The sequence below is a fragment of the Vanessa tameamea genome, chromosome 8 (assembly GCF_037043105.1).
Source record: "Vanessa tameamea isolate UH-Manoa-2023 chromosome 8, ilVanTame1 primary haplotype, whole genome shotgun sequence".
Classification (NCBI taxonomy): domain Eukaryota; kingdom Metazoa; phylum Arthropoda; class Insecta; order Lepidoptera; family Nymphalidae; genus Vanessa; species Vanessa tameamea.
The window spans coordinates 6663876-6690232 of record NC_087316.1 but is presented as its reverse complement, the minus strand read 5'-3'; the positions used below and the strand labels follow the sequence as shown (position 1 = coordinate 6690232).

The 26357-nt window shown below is 29.5% G+C and overlaps 1 protein-coding gene across 4 annotated transcripts; it reads right to left on the bottom strand.

Moving 5' to 3' along the window:
* Positions 1 to 1379: 1379 nt before the first annotated feature.
* LOC113399960 (TOX high mobility group box family member 3-like) lies at positions 1380 to 26357 on the bottom strand. Of its 4 annotated transcripts, none has more exons than XM_026639288.2 (14): positions 26147 to 26342; positions 16738 to 16809; positions 12386 to 12514; positions 8750 to 8859; positions 8122 to 8338; positions 7726 to 7803; positions 7459 to 7592; positions 7236 to 7371; positions 7083 to 7163; positions 3888 to 4160; positions 3461 to 3685; positions 3040 to 3318; positions 2722 to 2840; positions 1380 to 2642 (listed from the first exon to the last, which is right to left on the bottom strand). In XM_026639288.2, the coding sequence occupies exons 1-14, from the start codon at positions 26210 to 26212 to the stop codon at positions 2573 to 2575; spliced, it is 1989 nt and encodes a 662-aa protein (XP_026495073.2). In that variant the 5' UTR covers positions 26213 to 26342; the 3' UTR covers positions 1380 to 2572. The 4 variants fall into 4 exon arrangements, with proteins under 4 accessions (XP_026495073.2, XP_026495075.2, XP_026495078.2 ...); XM_026639290.2 differs by lacking the exon at positions 26147 to 26342 and adding an exon at positions 22794 to 23136; XM_026639293.2 differs by lacking the exon at positions 2722 to 2840 and having other exon boundaries at positions 26147 to 26357.

Genomic DNA, 26357 nt, shown 5'->3' with positions numbered 1-26357 from the left:
ACCTATTAAGCTTTTCTAAAGCCAAAAATATAACAACATTTTAGTAGAATATGTAGATATTTATGTTTGTAACGTTCAACTGCAGAAATGATTCGTTTGATTGACTTTTCAAATTTTTACCTCTTTTTCTACTCATTATTCTAGTTTAATAATAAACTTATCGCTAAAATAATGGTACAATTATTAATCTCTAAAATAAGTAATTCATTCATTCACAGACAAATACGTAAAATAAATATTCTATCCCAATCGCTATTTTCTGCGGCTTTTGGTACAGGACTCATAGCTCTTCTGTGTAAAATGATACAAGTGATAAGTGTGATAATTTTTTAATATCATGGTTAGCAAAAATTATTTAAATCTAACAATTTAATTAAATTAACTTTTAATCATTCTGTATAGTTTACTCAATTTCACTAATTTAAATGTACCTACCTAATGCTAATATTAAATGTAAGGGCACTGTCAGCATGAAACAAATACCTATTATATAAAAAAAATAACTGACCAAAACTGAGGTTTTTCTAACAACCAAAAACAGGTAATTTTACCCTTTGCTTTGAAACTCTTTTTAATGGCGCGAGGCGGGAGGCTCCATTAAACGCGAGGCTGTGGGCGGTGGTTCACGTCACTCACGCCTTACGACATCTCCGTATAATATGACCAAAACCTCAAAAAGCGAATATTCTAATAAATTACACTTTTTTTGAGATATACCTATTAACATCTGGAGATAATCGAGGGTGTATAATCAAGTCCTGTTAAAGATAAAAATGGATCGTCATCGGAACTGGATTAACGCGAAAAATTTGCGACTACGAAGGAAGAATTCTGAATTTGACTTGCAAAATTTCACCTTTCATATACTCGAATGAAATATATAAATGATACATTGCTACGTAATTTAAATATTCACAGCTTCCAATTCTGTACTGCGACATACGTATTTAATCTATAACCTTTCTAGTGAAGGGCGCCCACAGAATTGTATTTAATGTTTTTTTATCTTATGTCACAAAGCTCAGTAACGACACAAATATTTGTTTCGATAATTTTACATTATTCTATTAATAAACTAACACTTTTTAATTAAAATTGCATTTTGAATTTAAACAAGACTGTTGAATGAAAATGCTGTTTACATTAAGGACAATCATGTCAGAAGTCGGTAGAAAAGCGATATAACAAAATAGATGGCAAACTAATTCCGATAGTTATCATTACAATCAAAGTATGAGTTAACATGTTTTTTTAGTTCATTTTATTATGGATTTAAAGAGCCACAGGCATTATGTATAACTTTTTGTAATATATTTAATTTTCAATTGAATTTGGTAATTATTTAAAAAGGATTTAACTTACAACAAAAATAACACAAATACTGCTTAAGAAATTTAATGAAATAATTGTTCTAGTTACATTTTATACACAATTATTTTACAATACATAGGGATATTTTGTTTTAAGGAAATAGTACATAGTCTATTGGGAATAACTATAAATTACATAAAATTGAAATATGACATTTTCTTATTTACCACTATTCCTATTATTGCAAGAATTTATTTACACTTGTAACTTACTGAATATACAATGAAACAAGAAATACATATTTTAAACTAGTATCAGTTGTTCTGAATATAAAGGAAATTTTGGTCCAGCTATATCCTATGCTAAGCACAACTTCTAAAGGAATAAATTTGTATTGCTATCATGAATACATTTTATGAATAACTAATGTGTTGAAGTAGGTAATTTTTTTTTTACCTTCATACTCTACATTCACCACTTTCATATCCTCCTATCAAATATATAAATTTTAAATCAACACTTAAATATATACATCTGAATAAGTTTCTCATTTCAATTGTTTTACATTATTTTTTTTTCATATATTTCAACATTATAGCATAATTACGTTTCTTCGAGATTACTTTTCTAACATCATAAATGAATGTCTCAAAAAAAAAGTATTTAAGGCGAAATATAGTTAAATATTAACCAATGAAATACTCATAATATTGTATTACAACTTTCCAATACTCATTCTTACTAAAATAGCCTATTAATTCTATACATATTTCACTTAAGGTTAACTTTCAATTGGAAATATTTTTCAGTACATCCGATCCTTCCATTAAAGTTTAAATATGTGTATTACAAAGAAGTATATTAGGGGACTCAAGATAGATATTGATTGATTATAATAAAATACATATAGTGAAGCTTATATTTATCATGAATTATTTTTATTCTGATTAATGTATAAGTCACAGATAATTTTATTTAAATAAAACAAATTTGATTGGATTTTTTGTCCTAAATTAAAAATATGAAGATTGATGTATAGTTGTGGTTATTTGTCAAGGCACTATATGCTTTTGAAATTAAATATGCAAATTTCTGATGCATTTGGCAATTAAATTTCCAACCATGATCTGAGACCATTATTATTTATCATTTTTACTAATGAATTAATAAATAACCATAACAAGGCAAAGTATTATACTAATAACTTTCATATTATTTTTAAAGTTTTATACCCTACTGTACATTTTGATATGTGACAATTTCACTTGACAGCAGAAAAATTTTGCATTTGATTATTGGTGTTTGATGCGACCCATGAGCTGAAGACGTCCCTGAAAGAAATAAAAATGATGTTAAATTTTTTTTTTTTCAATTCTGCGTTAAATATTCCGTTATTTTTTTCTCTATTACCTGCAATGACTAACAACACATTCATTGGAGCAATATTCATCCTCCCATTCACTATTAGAAATGGCAGGATTAGTACAGCCTTGGCGTATACATGATGGTGTACTTCCATTTTCATTTTGCTAAAGAAAAAATTAAATGTTTTTAAAAAAGAAAGGAATACCTAATATACATTATGTAAAATACAAGTTGGGCTTGAATTGAAGTAAAATTTCATTATAATACAAGAAAATGTTAGCAAATTAAAAAAACATATTTAGTTAAAAAATAACATATTATGTCTTTTTTTAATGGATTTATGTACTATTGCTGCATAAATACCTCTGGAGACTGGTGTGGCATTCCAGAATTTGAATTTGCATTGTTATTGGGAGTCTGTTCACTTTTTAACCCAGAATTCTGATTTTGTTGTTGTGTTTGCTGAAGTGGTTGTGACTGTTGATGGTGTTGAGTCTGCTGTTGGTTCTGCTGTTGCTGTGACGTTTGCTGATGTTGAAGTGGTTGCTGAGCTTGTTGCTGATGTTGCAATTGGGGTTGTTGTTGTTGGTGTTGATTGGATTGTTGTTGCTGATATTGCTGTACTTGGTGAGCTTGCTGCATCTGTTAATGATTTTATTTTGATCTAATAACTTTATTAAATTATAATAAAGCAATATTATTTTTTGTCATCATTTCAAATAAGAACAAAATAAAAATATAATTTTATGCAACACAAAAAAGGAAAGTTAAATTAATTTTTTACCTGTTGGGAGTGATGGTACTGCATGGCAGCATGCACAGATTGCACTGGTGGTGATTGTGACTGAACTTGTCTATAGGCTGGTGGTGACAATCCTGAATTTGCAGCATAGTTTGGAGATTGTGCTGGCTGATAGCTTCTTGGTGACTGTGCCATATTAGGTTGACATGATTGGGTTGGGTTTGCAGGATTTACTTGATATCCTTGAGGCGATTGCCCTGGGACTCCCTGTTAAACAAAAAAGTTTGATATATATGTTTCATATTTGATATTTCTAACACAAAGTAAGTTTATTCAACATACAAGTTCATCACTTAATAATTGTCCAATGTAATCTACTTAAAAATGTTTCACATATATGACAGCAAAGGCTCACAAGTACTCATGATATATAATGATGTATTATTGAAAAAGTACTTTATGTACCTACCTGATATGTTTGAGGGTTATGTCCCATATTTGCTTGATAGCCTTGAGGTGATGGTTGCGCATTTGTAGGATATCCTTGAGGGGGGGCTCCAGCGTACGAAGGCGGAGGCTGACCTCCCGGAAAACTCTGAGGTGTGTAGCCTTGTGGAGTTGTATTTGGTGCATAAGCTTGTGGAGCGTGTCCGTTACCATATTGTTGGCCTTGATAGTAGGTTCCATAGTTAGCATTTGCATTGCTGTGATTATACATTATTTGATTTTCTTGTTCGCCGCCCTGAATTAAAAACATTTTCTTTTAAGTTTTTCTATGATAATGCTGATTTTTATCAGTAGTGTTGTGTTTATAAAATAAATATAAATACGGTTTTAATTATTGTTTAAATAGAGAATGATGAATTAACACATTTATTTCACTTTTTAACTAAATAATTCATAACAAAATGTAATCAAAGAAAGATTATCAACTTAAAACAAACAATTGTTAGTAAAAACTAACAATATAACTCTCGTATAAAAGCTTTCGAAAGCTTACCGGTTTAGGAAGACGCGTGGAACAATAGTTAGCTTCGCTTATTTGTATATAGTTATATTAGTATGATTTTAAATGTTTACGAATTATTATATCATACATTTAATTATATTATTGTAATATTAACATGTATTTTAAAATATAAATGGCCGAAACAACTATGCAGCAAAATTATAACACAATAGAACAAATACAGTCTGAACACAGAATAAGAACTAGTCGATACGACGACGCGTTGCTAGTTGCCATGATATTCGGAGTGACCAGTTTTAAAAATGTAGCGCAGTCGCAGTCGTTACGTACGAGCGAAAGGCAGCTTTACATTCTCGCCGGGTCCTTGGAATAGCGAGAGCGTCGTTCGTACAATCAGTTTCGTGCTAGGAACATTTTCTGTTTAGAGTAATGTATAGCGTTCTTTGCATACTATAATACTTAATTTATTTCCCAGTTTTAAAAAATATATTCTTAATACATACGTGATTGTAAGCTCTTTAAATTAACCTTTTCCTATTTCCTAAAATTGGCCATCCAAATAATTAAGTTAATAACGAGTCAAATAACTGATTGAATTATTTTTATACTTACATGTAACATAAACAGTTAAGCTAGCAAATTGTTATGGCTTTTTTCCGTTGAATCACCCGAACGACTTTTGTTTTTGATTTTTAAAAATGATATAATTTTTTTAGTGGGACAATAAGTATTTTTGTAATAAAATACGTTTTGTTATGATTTATATATATAATAGATTTTGTAATTATTGTTTTTTGGAGAGATTATATATAATGTTTTGCCATCTCTGTAAAATTGTTTTGGACACACAAAAATATTTTTAACAGCAACTTTAATCAGACACAAACATACACTTTAACCAAATACTAATAGATAAACAAAACACCCAGTTTGGCAGTATGAAGAGACCGACTACAGACTGGGTGTCGTGAACTAGGAATTTTATCTATATTATAAATATGTATATAACAATATTTAGAATATAGAATTTTGCGAATGAATGCATAATGGGAAAAGGGAATAATTATTGTAATGATATCCAGAAGATTTTTTTTTCTTTAAGACATAAGAAACAGGATGTTACGTTTGACGTGGCAAAAGTAGCTTATCTTTAAAAGGGTTCAATTTTACTAGCAAATTTCATAAGAGACATACAGACAGAGTATATATGGTTTAATGTCAGTATTGCTTACAATTAAAAGGCGGTCTTAATGCAGATTATAATGAAATGTTTTTAAAGCTTTATTGACCTAAAAATATGTTCATTTACTGATATTATACACTCAGAGAAACCTTGTTTATTAATGTTTATAAAAAAATGAGTAAGGTAACTTTTCTTAATATATATAATTATATTTTTATCACAAACATTATTCTTATAAAGTATTTACATATGTGCTCTAATGCCAAGGCGAACCGCGTACGTAAAAGTGTAACCTGTGCGCACACTATTCGCCTTACGATTTAGCTCGTCGTTCGCGGGCGTGATTTTTTGGATGCAAATCAAAGTATTAGCGAATAAGAGAAATAATAAATCTTTTTTTTTTTTTGAGGATGCGAATCAAAGTATTAGCGAATAAGACAAATAATATATCTTTTTTTTTTGAGGGACATTTTGCTATAAATCTGAGTTACCAAATAAATTTTAGTTTTAGAATTCGCTATAATATATGACGCTAAGGTAGATTACATTTGGAAAAAAAATCACATTAAGCATGAAATATTCCATTGCATATTCCAACCTGAGATGACCAGTGTGTATAGAACACGTGAATCTTAACCGAAGATCTTACCGATTCGAGGTCCCAATCTCGTTTATTATTTATTCTAATTCATTACATGCTCGGTAAAAGAAAACATCGTAAGGAAACTACACGCGAAATATGTTCCTTGCCATCTCCCCGAGAGAAGAGAAGGATTTTGCCCAGCCATTGTTGGGTGTTACTAAAGTTTATTACATGATGATGAAGTCGTCTCGACCGATATTGGTCACAGCGGCTAATCTCAAGGGACACTGGCCGAATACGCCGAAAAAATTATAGTGCGCGAGTGAATGCGTAAACACTCCCATCATCCAATGGAACGGCAAATCCGACACGAACATTTTATGCGCAGGACCAATACACATGGCTGTACATGCTTTTCGAGGCATGGCAGTGTACACACTTCCAGACTCCAGGCTGTTACTGACAATTTTTCGCCAGACCCTTATAACTTTTAATCAGCCCGACCCCAGGGTTTGAACCTAGGACCTCGCGATCTGCAGGTCTTATATAGTTATATCTAGTTATTAGACCAATGTAGCAGTCAATACATTGCTATGTATGCATAATATTAACTTATAGAATCTCTTTATAAGTACAAATTGATTGTATCGAATTACATTCTTCAAATTACAACAATATATATTTTAAATTACATTTATATATTTGTATTTTTATTTCAACTTACCTAGTTGAAGAAATACCCTGAGAGAAATAACTAAGTATCCAAAAACATTTTCTGTACTATTTTCTACTGGTGTAACAATAAATTATACATAAATAAATAGTTTGTAGAACTAGTAAAAAAAATAGAATTTATAATTTCAATATGCTGACGTGATTCATCTGATTTCAGGATAGTAGAGTATATAATTCTGTAAAATGGACTTACCTTGGATACTAAGCTGGCTCTATAAGCTGCCAGCGCTTTTAGATATTCTTTCTTGGCTACTTCTGTTTTTTGTTTGTAAACCTAATAAAAATTATAGTAATTAATTTCAAGATTTTATGAATGCCTTATATTCCACTTTATAGCAATACTTACACTTTTATGCTCAGAGTCTAAACCATCCCACATGGATGCAACAATTTTAGAAACTTCACCAAAACTTGCATTTGGGTTTTGTCCTTTTATAGCTGCTTGTGTGTCTCGGAAAAACAGAGCATATGCCGATACAGGTCTGTGGAAATAAAGTTATTTAGTTCTGGTAATTTGATATATATAGCCATTTAGTAATAATACTCAAGTTGAATATTTCAAGACATACTTTTGTGGTTCATTTGGATCTCTTTTTTTTTTCTTTTTCTGCACTTTAGGCTTTTTCTGCATCTGTCCACGGGTTACTCCATTATCCATTGGTTCTGGTGAGGATCTTTTAACACCCATGTTGCTAACACCAATCTATGCAAATAAAAGATTTATCAAAAATATGTTGCTATTTTTTTTAAATAGTTCATTGGCAACACATGTCTACTATCAATTCTATTTATTGTATATAAATCTATTATCTTATTAGTATAAAATTTTCCTATACCTGATGAAGCGTAGTTTGTTGCTGCCGGCTCGCTGAGCAATAATGGATAGGCAGAAGGCTTTCCGCATCACCAGGCAACTACCAACAAACAACGAATTTATTAGAAATTTTAAAATAAACTTGGTTCAATTTAATGACAGTAATAAATTAACATGAAATGTATGCCAATGAACTACTTACAAAAAATATAAATAAAAACAAATACACATAAAACACGTAGCTATAATATAGTTATGATACACGAGAAAGATATTTTTATAGTAAATTACAATTATGAGAGATAATTATAATATTTTTTATTTTAATAAATTGATTCTGATTAACATGATTACAATAATTTATTAAATAAGGACTACAATGAAATCTACTATGAATTAACATTATTTTAATATTTACTTGAGAATGATGTGAAGGCACACTATCATCAGAGTCATCACTTGTAGTTCCTGGTGGTGAGGCTCTCTGTGGTGATCCATAAACTGGTCCAGGCTGGGTTGGAGTACTTGGTGTCGGTGGACCACTCATGACTTGAGTTGGTTGGAGCATGAGCAGCTGTTGTTGACCACCAGGCTGTTGCTGGATCATATAATTACCTGCTGGAGCAGCAGCATTACTGTGGGAAAAAAATACATCAAATTATTACAAAAAAAAAAAAAATTGCCTTTTAAATAAAATTTTAATTTTTTTAGTATTGAGAAACATAAACAAAGATTTATGTTGGTTTTGATAATATTAATTCTATCTTTTTTGAGTTATGTTTATTATAGAAGTTAATTTTGTGATATATTGTAGCCTCTTCTTTAGTTTGTGATTTTTAGGTTAAGAATCTTAAAATTCACTATCACCATGAATAGTCTTAGATCTTAATCTTTTTTAAATTATATGTTCTTATTCTTAAATATATATCAACATTGTTTCATAAATTTTATTTATTTTAAACTTGTTTTCACACTGTTTTACTAATATTCTGATATTAGTAAATATACATATTGGAATAGTAATAGAAATAGCAAACAAATAATACCTGTGAGAAGTGACAGGCGTATGTGGTTCTTGTAAATATAAAGGTTGTTGATATGAAGGAGCACCACCCGGCGGAGCTAATCCATCTTGAGCCGGGTTCATCATACCAACCTAGGTAGGGAGTAATAATGTTTTAGTATTCTTAATAATATCACAGAAACGAGATTTACCAAAAAACAAGAAAAAGATACGAAAGTAAATAAAAAAACAGTTACTCTTTCTAAACCTACATAGTTGCAAAATACTACTGAAATTGAATGTATATTGTCAAATTTGTCATTACCATGGGTAAAAATGAGTGTTGCATATCGATAGTCCACTATCGATAGACTATCGATAGTTAAGGTGTAAGTGATACTATCGATACCTTCCCGTGAGCAATACTATCGATAGTTTTGCAAAAACCATTACTTTTAACCTAAGTTATCGATAGTATCGATGTTTTGTGCTATCGATAGCTAATAATTTCCGATAGTATTACTTTCTCAAGATAAGTAATTTAGTAGGTCAACTATAGTGTATATTTAAATAAATGAAATTAAATTTACCACAATATTTACTTTTTAGAATTAAGACATTTTGTGCGGAATAAGGAATAATGAAAAATTTTAAAATGTTGTCAATATTTTTTGTGTTTGATTTATGAATAAACATTATAAATACCAATAACATTAAAAAAAATTTTAGGAGGACGGTGGCATTACAATGAAAATTTTTTGTAGTAATCTTGAGTGTAGCGATTAAAATACATAACGAATACATTATTTACATTAAAAAACCAATACTATCAAAAAATCACTGGCTATCGATAGTGCAAAACTATCGATAGTGCAAAACTATCGATAGTCCAAAACTATCGATACTATCGATAGTAGCAATAGTATCGCTACTACCAATAGTATTGCTAACAGAGAGCTAGCGATACTATCGATAGTATTGCCACTATCGATAGTGTTGCTCACGGAGAGCTATCGATAGTATCGATAGTATTAATCAATACGATACTATCGATAGTAATATCGATATCCTGACTAGTTTTCGAGGTCAACTATCGATAGTTCTGCAACGCTGGTAAAAATGATTGATATATTTTGACGTTGACATTTACAATAACGATTTTCAAAGATTCTGAGCCTGTGATATTATGATTATCATAATCGAATACATAAAACTAAATATTTATACTATTTAAGAAGAGTTTCTCATTATATGTCTTGGTTCCTAGTCTAGCCATGTGAATGCAGCAGCGTTTAAGAGGCTGTAAGACTACAATGCCCGCGCCGAACATCTGTTAGTAGCTTTAGAACTTGCGACACTAGAATACAGAGTGTAGAAATGTACTAATTTTTTTTTGTGTTATTTTGAATCAAAACGACATTTGGTGATATTAAAAATTGTTTACTAAGATTACATAGCCAATAAATTATATTGAAATATAATTATTTTATGAATAAAAACACCCAGAGCCGTCTCAAACTATGCTGGGGCCCTTGGGCACCCATGAATTTGGGGCCTTTTCGGTAGATATTTACTACTATGTACAAATCATTTGCTTTTACCAGGCCTTAAGAACAGTTTCAAATAAATGGTGCAGTAATTTTCGTATATTCGTTGGAATCAGATTGGTTGTACCATCTTATGGCTATTTTATAGCCTTTTTTGATAAATATGTTAGTTATTTCTTACAAATATATCACTTTCGAAAATATACATAGCTGTCAACGTGGGAACAAATGTGTAAAAGAAATTGTTGGTTCTTCGGGGCCCTCTCAGGATGGGGGCCTTGGGCACGTGCCCCGTGTGCACTATGGTAAAGACGGTAATGAAAACACCGTAAACAGAAGCTTAATTTTTTTGAAATTTGTAAATAATGTAATACTTTGTGAAACATCAAACTAATCATATATAAACTATTGCACAGTTACAAATCGCTTAAAAAATATTATTCAAGTGTTCTACACTGTTTCTTTAACGATGGGAAGTCATCATATTTGTTTACCTAATTTGTATACTTGATGAGTCAGGGCAGGATTTATCGGCTATAGCCCCGGCGCGGCGCGGGCGGGGCCTCTTTTAAAGAGAAGCCCTCAAAATAGAGATTTTTTTAAAGAACGCTTATGGCGCATACTTTATTAAAAAAACGGCGAGTTATTTTTTATGATGCACATGAAAACAGATATATAGTTGCTCGCAAAACCTACAATTATTTGTAAAATCGTTCTAAATAGACTTATGTACAAGGTTTATTGTATCACAAAATTAAATTGTAAGTGTTTAAATTTATGTTGAATGTGTGAACAGTAGTGACGAGAAAGAAAGAAATTACAAATAATTATTTTCTATTACCTATAATAGTAATGATTTTTTTGGAGAAGATGATAAAATTTTGTATATGACATAGTAACATATTTCTTTAAGTTTTTTTAGTAGCGCTTGCTAAGAAAAAATCAACGTAATTCAAATGGAGCCATTTCACGTATATCCATCCATTCCTTAAATAAAATATGATTCTAAATATATGGACAATTTTATATAGTCTGTAAACAATTGATCAATTTATTTTGAAAATAATTAAGGGCCTCCACAGTTTTATCGCCAAAGGCCATCCAGATATTTAAATCTGACCCTGAATAAGTATAGGGTTACATTGTCTTCAAAAAATAAATATTTAATAAGTTTTATGAGAAAAGTTTTTAAGGAATTTATTTTCATTTCATTTTAATTAATTTATGTGAGAGTATATTATTATTATATTATTATTGCCTAGAAACGCGACTTTGCTCGCGTTTTAAGTATTTGGTAGTTAGGCTTTAGGCAAAAAAAAGTCTTAAGTTATTATGTTTCATCAAATTCGGTTCAGTGGTTTAAAGGGTAAAGGGAAACATAAAGATAGCGACAATCAATATTAATATAAATAGTAGGTAAGCAGTTAAGATTTTCTTTATCATGAAAGCATTTAAACTATTTTTAAAAGTGAGTTTGGATGGACGCGATCGAGATTTTCTATGATCATTTCCACCTTAAGAATAATGATTTTCATTTTTCACATGAGAATGAAGAGCTGAGCTTATGCCTACTATACAACAAAATTGATTATAATACATACTGAACAATTTTTCAAGGTTAGATTTAGGTTACATTAATTTGTCGTGTCTAGATTTATTATTTTGAAATTGCCATTTTAGTTACTTAATTTTTTTTTCAAAAATAACCAATCTTATCGCAATGAATGAATTCCTCTATAATTATCATCAATAAAGTTTAATGGTTGTTCTAGAAACGTAAAGTAATGCACCATGGCATCTATTTTTAAAATAGTTTTAAGAATGATCTAAAATATCTTCGAGACCAGCGCCTACTTAACGGAATTTATTAAAAGGCAATTTCATTTCAATAAAAGCAATCTAAAAAGTAGGACAGATGATCGAGGACGCATTTCGTAAAAGTAGGCAGTACTTAATACAAAATATTACAACAAGAAAATTATTTGTTTGTGCATTTATTTTAATTTAAATATATCCATATATTTATTGAAATTATAATTTAGCTTAATATTACAATGATTTTTGCTACATTTGATTTGTTTAAAATTAAAATAAATTGAATCTAACAAAAAGACAAAATTATGTAAACAAACCTGAGGCGCAGAGTGGTGAAGTTGGGAGTATTGTATGTGTGAGTTTTGGCCTCCGCCACTTGCAGCATGCTGTCCGTGGATCAACGGAATATCAAACTCTTCGTCTCCGAAAGATGGCGTATGAAAAGTCTGCAACAATATTGATTAATTATAGTTTAGAAATACATACTCATGTTAAAATCAAAATTGTTCAAGTAAGGAAGATATATGTATAGTTAAGGGGTACGATAATGAGATAAAGCAATAATTTCGGTTAAGTGTTTTGATCATTTGAGTTAATTTTTTTATTAAATAGTATTTTGTATTCGTTACTAAGGCGAAGTATTTATTAAAATATTATATAAAAAATAAAATAAATTTTGTTTACAATAATAACAGAAAATTGGAGCATTCTTTAGAATTTAGGTTTTATATAATCTTATATCTAATTTTTTTTTTGATTTGGCAGATTGGTAGCACCTACCGTTACAATGGCACTGTGAGGTTATTAACTATTCATTATTTCTACGATCGTGTAATTAGCTAGACGTAATGTCATGTCGTGTCTGCCATGAGTCGTATTGCTCTTTTATTGTTATTAAAGTCATTAAAGTATTCGTTCTATGAAGATACGTGCAATTGTGTTCGAAAAACAAACTATAAAAACAGCCAACCCCACAGGGCCCTAGTATTTCATCGAATTTTTTTAGGCGATGTCAAAATATGTAATCTTCTACTATCGGAACCACAGAGCTATCATGAAACTAATATTTATGAGCTTGAACACATCGAACTTGGGATGTTGGAAACTTGGAAAAAAATGTCTTTACTTTTTTTATGCCATGATTGTCACTATTTCTACGAATATTATAAATATTTTTGTGGATATTCATTATGCAAATAGTTATAATAATTTTTAAATATACAGTAGAACGCCGATTTTTCTAATTAATTGGGACTGGGGTCGATTGGGATAACCGAAAATTCGGATAATTGGACATAGACTTGTAATAAAGAAAAACGAACTGTCACACATAGAATAAAGTTTAACAAATATAGTTCTACAACCATAGCGGTTGAAATATATCTGGACTACAGCGAGTTACAGCTTGTTACAACAAAACAAAAATACTTGGTTTTAATTTTGACAATTGGCGATTCGGTTAATTGGCGTTCTGATAAAATCGGCGTTCTACTATACTAATATTTTAAATAATATAAGACTTTTTTCCTTTTCTTCAAGATTATAAACAGCATCCAACAATTTTTCAATATATGTAGTGTTAATTTTAAGTAATGTGCCAATAGATTATGAAAAAACGTAGTCACCAAGCAGTATCAAGTTAGTTGTCTAAGCTTTTCTCACCGCCCATGTTGCGGAGCTAATCTGTACTTGTTTGGTGTAATAAACAATAGTTCCACTTAAAATAGTAGTGTATATAGTGCGCTAGGAATGTTGTGATAACGGTATCGATATTTAATAGTTCACGATTAAATATCGATACCTATTTAATTTTTTACTAGTTTTACCCACGACTTTGATGGCACACATTTATATTTTATATATAGATTTTTAGATAGATAAATTATATATTCTCTGTTTAAGGGTTCTCATCTATCCATCTATTTGTTCTAATATATCCCGCTAAAATGCCATTTATATCACAAACGCGAACCTCAGGGTAGTTGTCAGGAGTAACCAAGTTTTAACAGCAAAGGATGTAAGTAGTATATAAAGTACATTAATTTTATGTCGCTGGTTTGTAAGTGGGCTAATTTAGAACATAAAACTACGAGTTTTTATGTTCTAAATTAGCAGATACAAAATAAATAGTTCGTCTCGGAGATAAGAGTGATTTCTTAGGAACAGAAACTGTTATAACGAAATTACGTCCAAAAATGAGCAGACTATAAATTAAGTTCTAAGTTTATTAGTAGTATTTTTAAAACGAACATAATTACATATGCATTTATTGATCAAATGTGCGTCTGTTATTTGTTTTTATGGAAGTTTTTTTGTAAACTATTATGTCCTGTTATTATTTCAATTAATAATACATACACAAATTTTGTTTAATATTTCGTACACATTTGTTGTGGATGGTCTTACTTATAAAAAATATGTGAGACCTCTATAGGTGACGTAGACCTCTCCTCCTCTGTAATCTAGAAATTCGGGACGTGAGAAACACCTATAAGAGAAAAATAGACTTCTCTCACATATTCAGGTACTTAATATTGTTGTAGGAACATGGGACGTACATTCTTAGCAAAGGTGGTATTGGCGATTTAAGAAATTTCTTACAGCGCCAATGGTGACCACTTATCATCAGATGACCCATTAGCCTGTTCGCCTATATATATAATAAATATTATATATATATATATATCTTCCATGAAATAAATACATATAAATATGTTTTCCTAGTATTTGTTCGTATTCTATGCGTTCGTGTATCGTACATCCGATTGAGTTAAAACTTTGTAGTTGTTGTTGGCACGTGCGTGAAGACTTATGATATAGTACCTACCACTGAGGGCGACCAGAGACGAGAGCGTCGTATCGTAACTTTTCTTTAAAAAAATTTAAAGAGGATTTTAATGGCATGCTGGTTATTATGTAGAATGACAAAACTGAAATAAATTTGTAAAAATGTATTGATTTAATAAAAAGAACTAATTGTAAAAAATCAACAGAATATTATAGCGAACACGGTCATCGAATTTGTAATGCGATTTAAAAGACCATTTCCTTCTACTAAATAGCTAGTTTTACGTGAAGTATTTATGTGTAATCAGGATTCTTTGAATTTAAAAAATCATAAAAAATAACTTATAAAATTAAAATTGCTTAAGAAAATAAATGATTTAAATCCACAAAGTTGTAGGTTATACAATTTTTTTTGTTCAATACCTTTTTTGAGTAGCGCCAGTGTTCCTGAGAAAAATCAGATTCTCCAAAAAGTGTGTTTTAGCCAAACTATTTGCTTCTATATTATAATCGGTAAAAAATCGTAATCCATTCCCATTCGGGGGAGCTGTGGGTGCAACGGGAGTCTCCTATCCTACGACACCACTTCCATTAAAAGGTACATGGTGTATTATTATTATAATTAAACGAATGGTTTTTTTTATGTATTATATGCTGTCTAAAATCCGAAAAAGCTACTACATATTTATCACCAGAATTTTTTGACGTCATGACGTTACCAGCGCTGCAGAAGATGCAGCCCCTCCGCCCTAGCGTAATACATCGCAGGCATACATGAGGCTTGCTGGTTCAGTTTCATTTACTTCGGTTCCTGCTGGTGCTTCTGCTTTGTTACAGTGAATGTGAGCTACATCTCACGACGCCATCGGTCTTATAAAAACACCCTACCAGGGTAGGACAGACTATGTGATTCTATTGCAGTTTTCTGTGACTTAACACAAAAATTCCTCTGAGATAAGTATTTATTACATTATGTAATTTTTTTTCTTGATTTGATATTGAAAATTAAATATGCGGGTACTTTACCTATCATATACCTATCACATACCGTTATCAGGGAGTCGAAATATAAATGTTTACCAAAATTCAGATCAATCAAAGGCTATCTTTATTTTCAATCGATGGAGCAAGTTTTTCTTTTGATTTGTATATTGATCACATCATTATCACAAAAAAAAAAATTCAAAAACTGATTAAGGATAACTGATAAAGGATGTATGTAAAATATACTAACGCGTCTAATAAAGTATAACAAAAAAAACGAAAACGGCACTTAGCCGATGATTTGAAAGAAACATACAACAAATAAAGTCTCATTTAACTCCGTGCTATTTGATAAAATGAAACTTTAAGCATAAAAAGTATATGTATTTGTTGTCGAACGGCCAATAAAATATTTTTTTAGAAACTTCATAACTCTTTTAATTTTTTTAAGGAAATCAACTACTGTTCCTTTGTCGCTGTCGACATATTCGTGCTTAACTTTTGGCGTTTCAGTAGCGTTCTGTGAACTGGTGTTCAACTTAGTACGTCCACCACATTGACACGTAATTACGGCAACGCAGTACTCATCAAATTACACATTCATTATATTAAAAATCGTAAATTACTATACGAAATAAGATTTTTTTTTCATTAGAAATAATAAAATGATTCGGCTTTGACATTTCGACACTTAAATTAACCATAAAAAATAAATATATGTACGGATTTGACATTACATACATCATTAAGCCCTAAATTAATCTTATCCGATTATATCTCTTCACATTGACAAATCATCCTTAATTTAAAATAAAATCTTATTTTGATTGTTTATGTATGTGTTTCAATGTGATGGTGATTTAAGTAAAACAAAATTCATGGTTTCACTATCACTAACCTGATCATTCATAGCGTACACACTTGCCTTTGTGTTCCGACAGATGGACAGGGACTCCAGGCTTTCTGGTCTCTGCAAAATAAAAAAAAAATACATTATTGAAGGATTTATTTAAAAAAAAAAATATTAATTTGAAATGTGATAAAACATAATCTTAACAAAAAAAAAGTATAATAACAATATTTATGTAACGTAAAATCTGTAAAGTATCAATTTTTTCATTAACTACTTAACAAGTTTGTTACCAGTGAAAAAATAATCTTTTGCTAACGAAGTTGTCCTGTAATTGAACATAATCACGATGGAAGATCAACGTCTGGTAAACGCTTAATTTATCTTGATTGTGAATTTATTATGGCGTATCTCGATGGATACTTATTTCCTGGCAATACGGGAACAAAGTAACCATGATCGACACAACAACCTCGTTAACTATCCGACATGATAGTTAAGTTCAATTTTATTACCTTATATTTTACATCTATACTTTAATAAATTTCCATCATCGATCATAATCTCTAGACTTCATTTAAGATTGCTATCCAAAACTTAATAAAAACAGTTATTCAATGTAATGAGATTGTACTTGATAAGGGATTAATGCTTATACATATTTGTTATGAAGCATAATTATATAAACGAAGATATTATCTTTTTATACTTTTTTACTATCGATCCTGAGCTTAAATGAATGCTTAAGTATTTGTATATTACATCAATTTCAATCAAGCACTTATTTTGTAATACCTAGAATTCGTTGTATACATTTTTAGTCAGCATATATTTTATAAAAAGGCAATTTCTGGCTGATTGTTAATCACACACAGTATAATTATAAGTCAGAGCGAATTAAAATTTAGAGTGTTCTTATCAAAATGGTAATTTTAAAGGAAGGTTTGTTTCGTATATTAGAGTATGCGAAATTAGATTATGCAAAATGTTGCATAAACTTAATCAGCTTCATCTAATAGATCTATTTAAAAAGTCATTATTTTTAACATACCAAGACAAAAAAAAGTTTTTTTTTAGAAATTCCACAAACGTTTCACAAAATGTAATATATTATTACGAAATTTAATTCTATATTGATATGTGTATATATAAACGAGTAATTTTACAAGAAATTCCAACACAATCAATGAAGAAATACAATTAATTAAAGTTCAGAAACATAGTCGTTTCAGATAAAACCTAAACTTATAATATTATGTAAATACAGCCATTTCATTTGAATAAATATGCAATTGTGACCAACGTAGACATAGTGCTTTGCTTACAATGCTTATAACTTTAATTTCGTCTTAATTCGTGTGCATGAAGAAAAAATGTTATGTAAGATGATAAAAAAAAAATTGTGAAAATAATTCAGATGACTTTTTTAGTTATATTGTTTTGTTGTGAATTGTATTTGTTAATTGAATAAATGAAAACAATTTTTGTTTCATTAAATCTGAGCTTATTAAATAGGGCAAGAGGATTAAATACCGACACTGGTGTCAAATTCCGGCAAGCACCGTATAGTTTTTCAAGTGTTAAATTGTCTTAACAATAACATTAAAAAAAATCGTGATTAAATATAAACAATACTAGTTAAATTATTATAGATAACGTGACCCGCCCTGCACAGGTGCAATTTAATAATAAGAAAAATGAGAAGTGCTCTTCGCGAGAAAATATTAAGATTTCTACTATTACCTAGGTTTTATAATGTTTTTTTTTCTTTAGTACATCATAAATGAGAAAAATGAATAATAATTTTATTATGAAACAGATCAAAATGAGTTCACGGCTTATAGATTCAAATATATAAAACCAGTTGAACCCCTCCAAACCCGTTTTACCCCCTTTACGGGTAGAAATTCGTAATATCCGTACTTAGCGGATGTCTAAAACCTATAAGGAACCTACCTGCCAAATTTCAAGTTTGTAGGTGTTATAGTTTCTGAGATTTCGTGATTAATCAGTGACTGGTATTTCGCTTATATATATATAATTGTAGAATAGATTCGTGTGTGATTAAGAATGGTATAAAAATTGATTCATGAGGTTAACGGAAAACCGAAAATATAATAAATTCTTGGAACTTGTTTTAAGGGAAATAGACATTTTTTTTTAATTATTTCGAAATTATAATGAAATATGCAATAGGAAAATATCATAATAGTTAATCATTTATTAATAACTTGACGTACGTTTTTATGTACTAATAAATATCGAATCAACTAATACACAGATTGGTACTTGAGTGTGCAACTTCAGGCAATTTGATATTGCAATCTTAAGAAATGCTAACTGGAACGAAAATGAATTCCACAATCAGTACAATATTGTTATAACTGAAATTATATTATAACTTAAAATATTTAATTAGAAATAAATACTTCAAGATTTTCTATGGATTTAAATTTATCCATAGAAAATCTTGAAGTATTTATTTCTAATTAAATATTTTAAGATTTCATCTAATTTTTATTTTATTTATTATTAATAAAAAAAAACCCTAAATTAAAAATTTTAAGATTACATTATCCGATATATCAGAGACCTTCTATTAGTATAAAATCTATTTATTTTATCAAAACTGAATAATATTTAACAGTTTTCAAGAGGTTTTTTTTGAAAAAATCTAAATATAATATATTAGTATAGTATAGGAGGCTTTGTTTATTCTGTTGTACAAGACTTGTTTTTTATTGGGTTGCAGCAAAAGCCATTAAGTCCCTCTTCTGGACACCTCTTCTCTTATTGTTAGTTCTCTTTTTTAAATACTAGGATCAAAATATAGCAATTTGTTTTGCAGTTTTGAAGTGAGAATTATTAGAGTATATAATTGTTTCATTATTAAGTTGTTTCTTACAGAGTATAATAAATCCGTAGGATGTCTGAATGATTTAAAGTGTAGCTTTAAAGTAAGTATTATAAACCTTTAATTAATTTCGCTGAGCTTCAATGAACTTGTCTTTCAAGCGTTACCCCATGAGGTATACAGTAAACCCTATTCCAAACATAACAGCTTGTTTAATCTATGATATTCATAGTGAATATCATAGATTAAACAATTTGGATTTGCGAAAAAATTGCGTTTTGAACGTCGACGAAACTGTTAAAACTTAAAACTCAAATTTTGGAATTTTTTTTCCTACTTCGATTGGAATAGATTATATGTAATGATGGTTTGGATTAAGGTTAGATTATATATATATATTATATATTGAACAAGTCAGTTGGAGCAATATGTCACAAATTCTTGGAGATCCAGGTTAATTTTGCAATCCACTAACGAAATTAATTAATGTTTGCGATCAGTTCAATTGAGAAGTGTTATGATAATTGTTGGTCAATATGTTGTTGGCTCTTTCTATCGTCGGACCTGAAAATAAATACTGGCTATGCAGTTAAAATTATTTTTACTTTTCAGTTTAGTAAAATTGATCTTTTAAGGATTTTCTGGAGAACTCCAGAGGTTCAATAGTTTACATAATATATCTAATAATGTTCGTTGAACCGTATTCTTGAATCCGCCGTTAGTTCTCAATGAATTTGCAGACTTTAAGTTTTATCTATAATGTTCATTGAATAGATTATTCTATTTCAATAAAAAAACGTATTTAAATATTTTTTCATTAAAAAATCATATATATTTCATAATCTTACGAGCACCCGCTTTCTCAAAATCGTGATAAATTACAATAATTACACCTGGAAGAGCTCTACTGTAAATTACTTATGAGGCACGAATAACATCTTATAAATAAACATGATATTATCTAGCATCTTATTAATTTTTTTTTTTTTATAATTTACTTCATATTTATATTTTTTTAGTACAAAAGATACCCTGATGTTATATCTATATAGTATAGCATTATTTATTTTGGATTGCGTAATCTAGTTTTTATGAAAAATGAATGAGCGTCGATGTTCCAAAAATTTATCAATATTGTAGTGCCTTGAGTTGTCGGTCTCATTCCATGACCGGTTTCTGTAGCACACCGGCTGCTACAGTCCCAATAGGCTTTTATACGTTGCACACTATCAATATTAAGTGAAAGGACATGCCGATAATTGCTCTCTGTGTTATTCGATTTTGTAATATGTCGAACTCGAATAAATCATTTATTAATTCATTTAAGGCTTATCTAGCTCTAAGAACAGTTAAAAATATTACGAAACTTTTCAACAGTAAGACTGTTTCTCTCGCAATACAACATGACGCTCCCTTTAATAAAAGCTAAAATATTACAAGAAAAGAATTCCAATAAATCTTAATAGTCAATTATAATGTGCCGTCCATAACGATAGTATGTTTCTAATATGTTTTTAGAGCGTGGAAAGTAGAAAGTTTTAAAAAGTAGGTAACTTTAATAAACATACCTACCTCGAAAGGTATCTATTTGCCTAAATAATTTTCAAAATTATTTTTAATTTTTATATTTTTCTATACAGTTTTTCGATTCTTCAATATTAATACTTTATTAGTTGCAAACCGAATGGTTCCTATAGTACCTATGGTCAGATAATAGTATTATCTCATAATAGTATATTAATAATACTTCTATTTTACGGTCTATTCATTACAATTTTAATAAATGTTAATAAGTAATTTAGTAGTCATAAAATATCGTATATTCAAACGTACTGAAATAATAAAATCCATTTTATATACATAGCATTTGAATATTGTAAGAGAACGTGAATTCATTATTAATGTCGGTTGTGTAGTAGAGAATTCTTTAGGAGGACATAATTGCCGGTCGGTGACCCCGTTTAGTTCCTCCCACTAAAATAGCGTTAAATCAATTGATGTTATTACAATTGGAACGCATCTTTCATCGTAACCATATATGTCTTTACATTTCATAGGGGACTGTCGAATGAACCCTAGATAATTGTAAAGCCTTTTGTTATATTAAAAAATGATTGGATAGATCTTGTCATGGAAAAATATACCTACAATCTACCTAATAAATTTGAGTGACTAAATTACAATATTGTAATATATATACTACACGTTGCTGCCGGTTACAAGGAGTTTTAAATATTATATTTTTCTTTCTTCCTTAATTTACTTATGTTTTAATAAAATCGTATTAATTATACTAGATATAAAGTGCATACGATATATATAGTAAATATTTCTAAAAGTAAGATAAAGTACCAATTATTAAACACAATATTATTGTACTAATAAATAAGATGATGCTTATATTTTTAAATTAAACAAATATTTTTAGGGCCGTGCATCTATTACTTTTTTGTTCTTGTTGGTGCCGAACCATCGAACTCCGAACTATAAATATCATACTGAAAACTTAATTAATATGTTAAAAGTTCGACGTGTTATTATGGTGTATAAAAATAATTCGTTATTAAGAATATTTTCTAAAATTGATTAGTTATACTAATGTTAACCGTTTATCCAAACCGATAACTATTAGTACCTATAGTTGCCATAATATATTTACAAGCGGTAATCAAACCTCTATTCTTAGAAATAAAATTAGACAATTTCTTCAGATAACTTAATTTTTTTATATAGAAACATTGCTCATTTTCAATTAAATTCTAATGATTTTTTTAAGCATTTGTTATCTTAATATCAATGGTTATATCTGTCTTATGTCCCACTTTGTCAGTAGATAGTGGATATCAACGTTTGTTTGTACTTCACTATGTGTTATTGTGCCGTATGTTAAATTAATTGTCTGTTTAAAATTAAGATCTAGCTCTTTCACTAAGAACGAACGTATGTAGATGAATTATTTCAACCGTAGCATAACATTTATGATTAACATAATAATCATGAAGTCATAAATCTTTTTATTATATCTAAATAATACTTAATTTTATTACTCATGATAATCATTTATTATTTGAAAATTAAAATGTATATTTAAAATACATATATTCTCTTTATATATTAATGAAGCTATGCTATTGAACTTTAATAATAAAGTGTAATTAAATGGTTTCATCTGAAACAAATTTTGTAAATAATGTTTATCACTTTTAAAAAACGATCAAAACAAATACTTAATAGAAAGTTAAGTACCCACCATCCAGCTTATTAAAGTTGTTACATATCCTATCTGCACTAGATCTAATAAATTCCTGGCTTAATTAAATACGTTCCGGTTCCATGTAATATCTAATTAATCTATTGAGGAAGTAAAATTATAACAATTACAGTTTTAATTGAAAGATCACTAAAGTTGGTTCACAATGTTCAATAGATTTAAGTTTACGTCCGCAACACACAAACGGACACAAACTATTTTTTTAAAGTAAAATCTCACTTTTTCTTAAAGATTTATATCGAGTTTTATCGGAAACGATTAGTTGAAACTCGATGTAAAGGCACGCTAGACACACGTGCGGACCGCGCGGGAAGACTGCGTGGCGGTCGCGGCGCGCGCTGCGGTGGGGCGCCGCGGATGTTAGTACTCGTGGCGGCCGAGCCACGCCGAGGGCGCTTTTGTAGCCTCGGCCTTCGACTGAACCAACGTTAAAAGCCTTTAAAAAGTCACTAGTTAGTTGAAATTTAAATCTTGTTGAAAGGATATTTATTCCTTGTGCTTTTTAAGACACACGATTTAGATACGTATAATAAAGCAATACCATCGTATATCATTTTAGAATGCGTGCTTAGTGTATTTTACAAAGCAACTAAAAGCTTTTAGAAAAAACACGCCTTCATTCAGCCTCCGAGAACTCCTGTAGGATTCAGGCATATGCTTATTCTGGGCTTCAAGTGAACCTCCAATAATAATTAATAAATTGGAACCATTAGTTTCCTCGTTATGTATTGACGGAAAAAAATGTGTATATTGTCCTGACATGTATTGCCCACTGTTGAAACTAACACATACAATTGTTCGATAGACACGAACTTGTTATAGTCTTATTAATGCACTTCGTATGTTGCCTTAATTATAAGATTAGACTTAGTTTATTAGTAGACCTTAATTGTATCTGTAGTGTATTATGGTATTGTACAAAATTGTTATAAGTATATTCTAATATATATCTAGTTTATTACCAAAAAATAAAAAGAAACTAAATAAAATGCAGCTAATTTTTTATAAAAAAAAAACTCAATTAGGTAACAGCAATAGTCTAGTAGAGACCGCTGGGCATGTAGTCGGCAACGCTATCTTACGGCACGCACCTCTGACTTTTCGAAGTTCAAGTCAAACTTGTACTTCTTTCAAACCGAACTGGGCTACTGTGGTAGATTATATCCTATTTTTTGTCATACCGAGAAGAGGCCCAAGAGTGAGACAACTTGTAAAAAGGGCTAATTTTATTATTATTATTTCTAGTGATCGTTCATTGGTCGAAATTCGGCCCTCATTCATTTCTAACATTAAACTATTTTAAAAACTATTTTACACCTGCGAAAGGTTTATTCAAAAAGAAGTAGTTAAGAAATAGTACGTTAAGGTTAACAAGACCAAAGTAGCCCATCCTTTTTTGGGGTTCAAGCCAAATTTCATCAAAATCCGTTACGTGGATTAGTCGTGAAAGTGAATAGACGGACTTACAGATTTACTTTCGCGTTTATAATATTAGTATGAATTATCTACATTTTGTAGGAAAAAATATCATTAACAAAATAAATGAATTGCAGAAAACATTGATAGAAAATGCTTATTAATTTACAATTGAGCCAAAGACTAATAATTTTTTAGTAGACTTTGATGTCTTTCGTCCTATCATCATCGATTCGACAATGAAAGGAATAAGACAACATTTTTTATAAATAACTGCCTAAACAACATTCGTATGTATGTAGATCCGTAAATATTTTTAGAATTCAACTCCTTTATTTTGTTTAATATAAGTATTTTTTTAAGTAATTGAAATTAATCAAGGTACTTATCAATACGAAACATAGGTATTATATTGATATTAATCATCTTAATGGATATTTTTTACCCTGCACTATGCTCGTATAAATTTCCGAGATAAGTAAAAAGTACATAAATCCATTTTCAAAGTATTTTCGCACATAATTAATTCGCACGGCTTGGTAATTTATTAATGACGCGGATTTTAATCAAAGGTCGCCGTTTCCAATCCTGGTTCCAACGAGTTTCTCATGTCCTTACAATTGCGTTGACAAATCAGCTCGTGTTCTCTGACGAATGAAACAGTATTAGAAAATCTGGATGTGTGGGAAAAATATCTAGAAGAGCCGAGCCGTCTATTAATTTTAAATATTAAATAAAATAAAATATTTCGTTAGAAGTAAGTAGATATGTATCCGTCATAACCTTTTTTTTGCTACAAAAGTATGAAATTTATAAACTAACTATAATTTTGTTACCGATTGATAACCCTTCATACCAGAATTAAAAAATTACTTACTTAATTATAAATATATATATATATATATATATATTTATAGAAGTAGCTATATGTTCTGTGGTTTTACTGGCGTCAAATTAGCATTGTACATATAATATGCATGTTTGATACATTTTGTTTTATTGAGTGACGTTTATGGTTACTGCTGCTTTGGGTCGCAGCGTAAAGTTCTATTGCTTAAAGCCTACCTCAATAAAGGGACTATTGCAGAAATAATTATTTTCAATCGGACTGATAAAATAAGACACTCTAGCTCTCTAGTATCAATTTATTTTAGTTGTCACGGTTACGTAATTAAAATTGTTAATATAAAATACTTATTTACACGGATTTCCGTGAGTGACATTTTTTATATATTAATGAGATATTCATTTAGTGAAACGTATATCTGTGTTGTACATCAATTACGTAATTACTGTGTGAGATTTTTTTATTAAAAATGCACCAACATTTTAATAATACTAGGAACGTATGTCACGTTTAAAATTAACACATATATAGGATATATTATTATATGGACTTTTGTAAAGCAATTTTTTCAAACATTATTATCTGTACTGAATATCTTAAAGCTAAATAAACGGCTTGTGGCTAATCTGACCCAAGATTGATTTCGTATAAATATTTTAGTCACATAAGTAACACTCATGTCTAACGAATTGTAATTAATATATACTAAAATAATATAACGTACATGAAAGCTAGTAATTTTTATTAATTATTAAATAATGTTGCTTTGAATTAAAAAAATATTCGAATTTTATTTTGTCCTTACAACATTTGTACTATGAAATCAATTTCAATTATGAACATAAACATATCTTTCTTGCCGGTTTTTTTTGGTAGAGTCTATATATATATTTTATAGAGTCATTAGTAGTTCGTTGTAGATTTACATTTAAACTGACGATTCTAAAGTAAGGCTACTTGTATACAATTAATTTGATTTTAGGTATTAAATCTAATTAGGATAAATTGTTATAAATCATAAAAAACTGTATATTCTAATACTTATTTTTTATTTTATTTTAATGCTTACCTTGTACATATTGTAGATTTTATACGATCTATCATGATCGTCCGAGGTGACCTGAGTAGGTTCCATGGCGATACATCAACTAAGTGGAACACTGATTTCAAAGTCTTTTTGTCCATTTACCAAATTTGCATGAAATAATTGATTAAAAACTGTAAGCAACTTTAAGAAATTAACAAATAAAATTTTACTCTTGTCCTTCTATTTTAATAAA

Bases quoted from the DNA above. Each gene is read 5' to 3' on its own strand.
- LOC113399960 (XM_026639288.2), bottom strand. From the start codon at position 26,212: ATGGAACCTACTCAGGTCACCTCGGACGATCATGATAGATCGTATAAA. The intron at 8,860-12,385 runs GTTTGTTTACAT...CTCCCTACCTAG, and splicing joins TTCACCACTCTGCGCCTCAG to GTTGGTATGATGAACCCGGC. The intron at 7,804-8,121 runs GTAAATATTAAA...GTTTGTTGGTAG, and splicing joins TGCCTTCACATCATTCTCAA to TTGCCTGGTGATGCGGAAAG.